The sequence below is a fragment of the Phoca vitulina genome, unplaced genomic scaffold, assembly GCF_004348235.1.
Source record: "Phoca vitulina isolate PV1807 unplaced genomic scaffold, GSC_HSeal_1.0 scaffold77, whole genome shotgun sequence".
Lineage (NCBI taxonomy): Eukaryota > Metazoa > Chordata > Mammalia > Carnivora > Phocidae > Phoca > Phoca vitulina.
This window is the reverse complement of record NW_022589780.1, coordinates 1,449,342-1,457,740: the sequence shown is the minus strand read 5'-3', so window position 1 is coordinate 1,457,740 and position 8,399 is coordinate 1,449,342. Positions and strand designations below refer to the sequence as shown.

General features: G+C 51.3%; 1 protein-coding gene across 1 annotated transcript; it reads left to right on the top strand.

The window, feature by feature from the left end:
- The first annotated feature begins 560 nt into the window (after positions 1 to 560).
- OTUD6A (OTU deubiquitinase 6A) lies at positions 561 to 1,436 on the top strand. Its single transcript, XM_032393800.1, has one exon. The coding sequence runs from the start codon at positions 561 to 563 to the stop codon at positions 1,434 to 1,436; it is 876 nt and encodes a 291-aa protein (XP_032249691.1).
- Positions 1,437 to 8,399: the final 6,963 nt, after the last annotated feature.

The window sequence follows — 8,399 nt, the reverse complement described above, 5'->3', positions numbered from 1 at the left end:
TCCCAGGCACATTAGGAAATGTAAAGGTTCACCAGTCAGGGGACGTGAAAAACGAGAAAGGCGCCTTGCTCCCCGAACACTAGGAGTAATGGGAAGTCCATCGTCAGAACACATTTAGCTGGTGGTATACTATTTGTTATGTGATTCTCAAGCATGACCAGCGCCTGTATTGTGTTCAGGTTTGGAAATGAAGTAGCGACTGAGTCCATGAACGATTCTACAAGACTGATGGCTACACATAATATTCAAAGTCGAAGTTTTTCCACACGGGATTCAAACCTTGCTAAAATCAGAAGCAACCGTTGCTACGGGGTCTGATGGGGGTGTATTTAGGGTCTCCCAACAGCCAATCCTAGTGCCAGGCGTTTTCGAGGGGGCGTGGCCGTGTAGAGACAGTGGCCAATGGCAAAGAGGGCAACCACCGGGTGACGTGAGCCGAGTGCAGCGGCGAGGGGAGGCTGAGGACCCGCGGCGTGTTCCGGGGTTTGAGCTGTTAGTCTGAACTGTAGCCGGTACTTCAGCTGCCACCCATCTTCGAGTCTCACCTGCCGTTAAACGTCATGGAAGATTCTCAGAGTGAGCAACAGCGGATAATACGACGCCACCACCGCGAGAAGAAAGAGCTTCAGGCCCGCATCCAGGCCATGAAGAACTCGGTGCCCAAGAGCGACAAGAAGAGAAGAAAGCAGTTGATCCTAGACGTGGGCCGCCTCAAGGCCGAGTTGGAGCAGAAGCACCAGCAGGAGCTGGAGAAGTTCCGAGAGAGTTTCCCTGATGACAGCAACCTCGACTCCATCACGGAAGATCTCGCCAAGATGAATCTTGAGAACCAGCCTCCCCGCCAGTCGAGGGCACAGAGAAGGCGTGAAAGAAGGGCGGCCCTCGAGAGAGAGCGCCAGGAGAGGATCGCCGAGGCCGAGATGGAGCACCTGACCAGCTTCCGCCGCGAGGAGGAGGAGAAGCTCGCCGCCATCCTAGGGTCCAAGAATCTGGAGCTGAAGGATATCCCGGCTGACGGCCACTGCATGTATCGCGCCATCCAAGACCAGCTGGTGTTCTCCGTGACGGTGGAGAGCCTGCGGAGCCGCACCGCCGATTACATGCGCAAGCACGTGGATGACTTCCTGCCCTTCTTCACTGACCCCGACACCGGCGACGCCTACAGCCGCGAAGAGTTCCTGAGCTACTGCGACGACATCGTGCGCAGCCCGTCGTGGGGAGGCCAGCTCGAGCTGAGGGCCCTGTCACATGTCCTGCAGACCCCCATCGAGGTGATCCAGGCCGATTCGCCTGCCATCGTCATTGGGGGGGAGTACACCAGGAAGCCGCTCACCCTAGTCTACCTGCGCTACGCCTGCAACCTCGGCGAGCACTACAACTCGGTGAGGCCCCTCGAGGCCGGCGCCGTTGGGGGTGCGGCCCCGCGGCTCTTCTAGGCCGGCCAACATAGTCGCCATCGCCGCCGCCGCCGCCGCCGCGTCTCCTCAGTAGGCTCCGTTTTTTTCCTTCGGTTTTCTCGGTTTTGTCTTGCTTCGTTTTACTCGAAAGTCGTTCCCCATCCCCACCCCGCCCCCCGCCCGCCGCCACCACCACCACCACCACCACCACTCTTCTCCGCCCCATTCCCCCACGCCCACTCTCTCTTACCTGGCGGTTCTAGCCCCTTCTCTCACTCATTCATTGCTTGGGGGGCTGGAGTGGGGGAGACTCGGGACAAGGGAAAGATCTGTACTGTACTACCTGAGGGGAGTAGGTTGGCCACATGTTGACATCTTGCCCTTAAGGGTCTTTGCCTCCCTCGCAGATGAGAATTGGTCATGCCGCACGTGCCTTTGAGATCAAAATGGAAACTTGGTTTGATGCATTCTTAACTGGGGAAAAATTAGGTTTAGCTCGGGATCTTCGGATCGTCCCGTGAATACACTGGGTTTTAGATAAAGGTGGAGTTTCTGTGATCGAAATGCTTTGCGAATGCCTTCTGCTTATTCTTTGGAAACAAATGTATTGCGGGCTGTTTGGGGGGTTGCTTTTTACTTCAGCTGGGCTATTCCACAGATGTCTCAAGTTATGAACAAGAGCTCCTCTAGTATTTTGTTTTGTTTGTTTTCATACAAGCTTGTGTGGTTCGCAATTAATTTTCCTTATTTAGGATTTGCTAAAGTCTACATAAGAGCGTTTGTTAAACTTAGAAATTAAATGTACCTACTAAACATAGAAATTAAATTTACAAAAACTGATAGGTTAGGTAAGGTTCACTCTGAGATGTGAAAGATCTCAAGTTAATTTCCTTTATTAAAGATAGGAAGGGATACGACTTTATTCAAGGAGGTAATCCATTTCATTTTGTCTTCAACTGGAACGAAGCAAAAAGAGACACACTGATAGGCAACTTAACTTCCTGTAAGGGTGAGACCCGAACTAGTAAGTTTTCTTTACTGTGAGACATGAAAGGGTACAACTTTATTCAAACAGTTCAAAAAAAAAGTGAGCAATCTACTTTTGTTGATAGTCAAGACTTGTTGATATCTTGAGTTCACCAGTAGAATAGTAAAAATGAAATGATTTACAATAAACAGTTTAAAAGTTTTCAAATCTTTAGATCCTGTGTTTCAGTGAGGCTGCTTAGTTTCATTTAAAAAGTCCATTGTACACACCATATGTTTTAGAACAAAATATATAAATTCAAAATTTTAAAAAAATATTATACAACTTGTTTTAAAAATAAAAGTTTTAAAAATACCTGGTTCTCTATTTTTGTGTAGCTGATTTAGTTTGTACAGAGTTTGCATCCCAGAATCTGCTTCAACAAAGGAGTCCTGGAGGGTTAGGGAGAGGAGTTGGGAGCCAGATAAGGCTTTGGGGAGGAGGACTGGCCTGGTGGCAGCCTGGAGTGGAGCGTTCCCCAGGAAAGGATTTAGGGAGGAACTTTATCTAGAGGCTGTCCAGAGTTGATGTTTCACTCTGGGAAAAACATCCTGAAATGGTTTTGTTTAGGGATATTCTCATTGCTATGCATGAAAAAAAAACTCCCACTTCCAGCAAAGAGTGAAATCCTACCAGGTAGCTCACCGTGTAAATATGTGTCAGAGAAGTTTCAGATGGCCAGCTGACTGAGAAGAAGAGGCCCCTGAGAAAACCAGGGATTGGGGTGCACTGTAAAAAGAAGGCCTTTTATAGGGGTGAGAAGACTGGCTGCAGAAGAGAGACAAGGCCCAGAAGGGAGGCATAATCTATAGAAGGGTGCCTGGCTGGGAAGGAGGGTGAAAGTTGGGGAAGGCATCAGCCTAGAAGGAAGAATGGGATGTGATAGGGGAAAGCGGGCACAAGCTGAGGAAGGGGACTAAGCTGATGAACAGGGCATAGGCAGTAAAGAGAGCCTGGGTAGAAGAGGGGACCTGCAGGGGGTATAGGACACAGGTGGGCAAAGGGGACCTGACTGGGGACATGGGCAAAGGCTGGTGAAGGCTTCCAGAAATGGGAAGGGTGCTCTACTGGAGTGAGCTGCGTTGGGTGGGGGAGGGGGCCTGGCTAGGGTAGGAGACCTTGATGGAGAGGGCGGCACAAGCTGGGAAAGAGGGCCTGGTTGCAGGAGGATTCCTGGCAAGGGAAGTGGTCGAGGCTAGGGGCGGGAGCATAGGCTGGTGAAGGGCTTCTGGTAGGAGAAGATGGCCCCAGCTGGGGTGGGTTTTATAGGCAGGGGAAGGGAAGCTGACTGGGAACTAGGTCACTTTCTGGGCAAGGGATCGGGGTGGGGGCTCGAATAAGACTGGAAAGGTGGCTAGCTGGGGACTGAGACACTGGAAGGAGGAATAGACTGGAGCAGAAGGTCTGGCTGAAGGGCACACTGGATGTTGTAAAGGGGCCCATGGTTGTTGAATGGGGAAATGGCTGGGCCAGGCTGCCTATCCAGGGGAGGGACGCTTGCCTGGGAAGGGGGTCTGGAAGAAGAAGGGGCCTTGCTGGGGAAAGAGGCATTGACTAGGAAACAGGGTCTGATGGGGGGAGGACTGGATGGAGGAGGGATCCTGGCTGGTAAAGGAGCCACCAGGCTTAGAAGGTTGCACAAAGCTGGAGAGGGGGCCCAGGCTGAGATGGGGACACAACTTGGGAAGGGAAAAGGGACCTGCCCCCAAAGGGGGTAGAGGCAGCAGAGGGGGTCCTTGCTGGGAAATTGGGCCTAAACGGGGAAGGGGGCTTATGTAGGTAGGGAACACAGGTTTGAGAAGGGCCATATGATGTGGAAGTGGGCACGGCAGGAGAAGGAAGCCCAGCTGGGACTGGGGAGATGTCTGGGAGGTGCTGGCTACAAGGCACTCGGGTGCTAGCTGGGAAAGGTGGCCTGGGGATAGAGGCTTAGGTGGGCAAATGGGGCCAGGCAGGGAAAGCATGCTTATCTGGAGAGTAGGCCTGGCAGGGCAAGGAGGAATATCTTGGGGAAGAGGGACTAAGCAAAGAAGAGGGACACGAGAGCGGGCAAGAGAACCTGGCTCTGGACCAGGGCACAGGGTGGGGAAATAGGTCTGGCTAAGAAGGGGATAATGGGGGAGGGGGCTGGTTAGGGAAGGAGGAATTGGCTGGTCAAGGGAAGGAGGCCTAGTTGAATTAGGGGGCAAAGGATGAGAAAGGAATTCTTGACTGTTAAAGGGGGAGGGGGGAAGCCTGGGGGAAGGGCACCTGGCCAGGGAAAGAAATCTCGCTGGGAAAGTAGGCCTCAGCTGGGGAGGACATAGACTAGGAAGGGGCCTAGATGTGGGAACGTGCCTGTATTGCAAAGGGAGAACAAGCATGATCGGGTGGCACAAGCTGAGGATGGGAGACTGGCTGGAATGGGGGCACTGGGAGTGAACATACCCTGGCGGGGAAAGGTGGCCTGACTGGGGAGGGGCTCTGGCAGGGGAATAGGGCCTGGGAGGGAAAGGGAAGGTCTGCCTGGGGAGGAACACGCAGGCTAGGAAAGGAACCTGGTAGTGGGAGAAGTTTGGATGCCAAGAACCACATGAACTGGGCATGGGATAATAGGCAGGTTAATGGACCTAGCCAGGAGAGGGGAGCTAGCAGGTGGAGGACCTGAAGGCATGTGCCTTGACAGAGGTCCTGGCTGAGGGAGGGCACGTGGTTGAGGAAAGGGACCTAGCTGAGAAGGAGGGCATAGGACAGGAAGGGGAGGCAGTCTGACGGAAGGGGGATAAGCTAGACAAGGGACTTGGCTGAGGAAGGGGGCCTTGCTGGGAAGGAGGCTTGCCTGGGAAGATGAGCCTAGACTGGGGGAAGAGGATGTAGGTCCCTCAGTGAAGAGAGCCTGGCTGGGGAGAGGAGTCTGGCTGGGAAAGAGCTCCTACCTGGAGAAGGAGACCAGGCTTAGCATGGGGACACCTAGGGGTGAAAGGGGCCTGGCAGGGAAAGATCACAGAGCTGGGGAGGGGACTTGACAGGTGTGATTCAGAGCTGAGAGAGGAGGAAGCACTGGCTCTGAGAGGCCAGTGAAGGGGTAGCTCCTTGGGAAAGTGATCAGCTGAAGAGGGGAAAGGCTGGGCACGGGCTGAGGAGGGGTAACAAGCTGGGGCAGGGGATCCTGGCAAGGGTTGCTGCTGCCAAGGGGATACTGGCTGGGAATGTGGCTCGGCTGGGGATGGGGTAGAGGTGGGTAGAGGTGGGTAGAGGGGAAGCCTACCTAGCAGCGGTTGGGAGCCCGTCTGGGAAGCTGGCCTTGGCTGGGGAAGGGGCCTTAGTTGGGGAGGAAGGCATAAGTAAATGAAGAGAGCCTGACCAAGTTGAAGGGACCTGGCTGAGAGAGAAGGCATGGCTAGGTTCCACATACAGGCAGGTTAAGGGCTTCTGATGGGGGAAGTGTAATCTGCTGGGGCAGGCTGCATGACATGGGGAAAAGGGACTACCTGGAAAAGGGGCCCCAGCTCCTAAGGGGGTAGGTATTGACTGAGGACCAGGGTTAGGGAAGTGGACCTGGGTGAGGAATGGGGAAGAGGCTGGTGACACAGACCAGGGGTTAGGCTGGTGACACGGACTAAGGCCTTGGATGGTATAGAGTATAAATTTATATGGGGTAAAAGAAGGATTCCTGGCTTTTGGAGGGGGAAGGGCTAGGGAGGGGCACCTGGCTAGGGGAGGGATTCTGGAGAGTTCTCTGCACACAAAGTAGGGGGGTACTGGATGCGGATGGGGCACTGTTGAGGGGGAAAAGTGAGCTGGCTGGGGAATGGGGCATGGGTTGGGCAAGGGCCCTATCTGGGGAAGAGGGCACTCCTGGATGATGTGAGCCTTGCTGGGATGCGTGCGGTGGGGTGGGAGGGGGGTTGGGGGTGGGGAGGGGGCTGGTGCTGCCCAAGGAATTCTGTGGCAACTAAACAAAGACAGCAGACAGCAGAGTCCCATTGTACAAGCTATCCCTGAATATGAGGGAAGTAACTATTCCTGTCTTGGGAACCCTTAAGTTCTCACTGGGCCTGTCCCACCTGCCTCCCCTGGGTCTGCCTTCAGCTAGAAGGAGAGGGAAGAGTTATCCCAGGCCAGATCCTAACCAGGCCCAGAGCACAAACCAAGAGAGAGTCTCCATTGTGGGATCTGGCAGGACATGAGGGATGTACAGTCTGTTCCATTTTGTAGCAATGTCATGTCCAAAAGCCATGAGCACTGTTCCCGAAGGGATCCAATTCCAGAAGCAAGTTTCATTCGTTTACTATTTTTCATTTGTGCTTTGTCATGTTCTCCCCCTCTTGCCATAGCAGCCAAAAATAAGGTACATTTATCTGGGTCTGAAGCCCAGCTCATTTAATCTACTTCCAGCTTTGTGACTTGGATAAATCACCAAATCTTTCTGGGCCTCAGTTTCCTCATCCATAATACAGGACAATTAATACCTGTCTTAGAGATATCTCTTGGGATGTTAAGTGCATTGAATGAAAATACAGGATGCCTGGCTGGCTCAGTCGTTAAGCGTCTGCCTTCGGCTCAGGTCATGATCCCAGGGTCCTGGGATCGAGCCCCACATCAGGCCCCCTGCTCAGCGGGGAGCCTGCTTCTCCCTCTCCTCCCCACTCGGGCTCTCTCTCGCTATCTCTGTCACTATCTGTGTCTCTCCCAAATAAATAAATAAAATCTTTAAAAGTAAAAAAAAAAAAAAATTAAATGAAAATACATACGAAGTCCCCAGTAAATGTTAGCTACTGTTAGTATCATTATCTAGGAGTCCAAGAACACAACATAATCAGCTGGGGCAGCAACCACCCCTTGTTTTTGTCTATTGTGACTTTTGGGGCAACTTGGCCTCTTCCGGTAGGTCTCACAGTGGAAGCAGAGCTTCTCCCAGGTCTGTCTGCCCCAGCTGTTATAGCCAGAGCTTCCTGGGCTGCAGTGTGAAAGTAGAAGCCTCCAGATTTCACCCCAAGTGCCCTCCTGGGGACAGGTGGCCTGCACGCAGGGACGCCTCAGACCAGCCAGTATCTGCCTTCTAGGCTTTTTCTACACAAACACAGACACAGGTTTTTTTAAAAAACAAAATTGGTTCAAGCTACTCTTCTTTTAAAGAGAGAGAGAGAGCACGGGAGTGGGGAGGGGCAGAGGGAAAAAGAGACAGACAATCCCAAGCCGACTCCACGCTGAGCGTGGAGCCCAATTCGGGGCTCAATCCCATGACCCTGAGATCATGACCTGAGCTGAAATCATGAGTTGGATGCCCATCCCACTGAGCCACCTAAGTGCCCCATCTATTCAAGCTACTTTTTTTTTAATTTAACAATACATTATAAGCATTTCCCTATGTCCTTAAACAGTCTTCAATATGATCATTTTAGTGCCTGCATTCTAGCCTGTGAATGTGCCATAATTTATCCTATTCTTTTGTTGGACATTTAGATTGCTTTCAATTTCTCACCACTATAAATATGCCACTGTAACATCCTTGTAGCTGGATGTTTGTGTATATTTCTGATTATTTCCTTCTGGTGGGATTTCTAGAAGTGATCTAGGTCAAAAGGAGAGCCTTTTCATGCATACTGCTAAACTGCCCTCCAGAAAAATTGCACCAATTTACACTCTCAGGGTATGAGAGTGTTATTTTCCCGTATGGTTGCCAACACTGAAAATTATCATCTTTGCTAATTTGTTAGATGAAAAACATTGTATTAGTTGACCCTCTGTTGATTACTAGTATGGGAGACATTCCTCTAAGTGTTTATTAGCATGTCTATTTCATTCATGCAGTAAGAAATAATTCTTATTTTAGTGCCTGTTCCTGAACTTTGCTTAATTTTCTATTTGTCTTTTTCTTATGGATTTTTAATAGGTCCTTCCACATGTCATTTGGATATTTAAAAAGAAATGTTTTCTGACTTTTTGCATATGCTGAACTTCAAAATTATAATGGAATCTACCTATCAATCTTC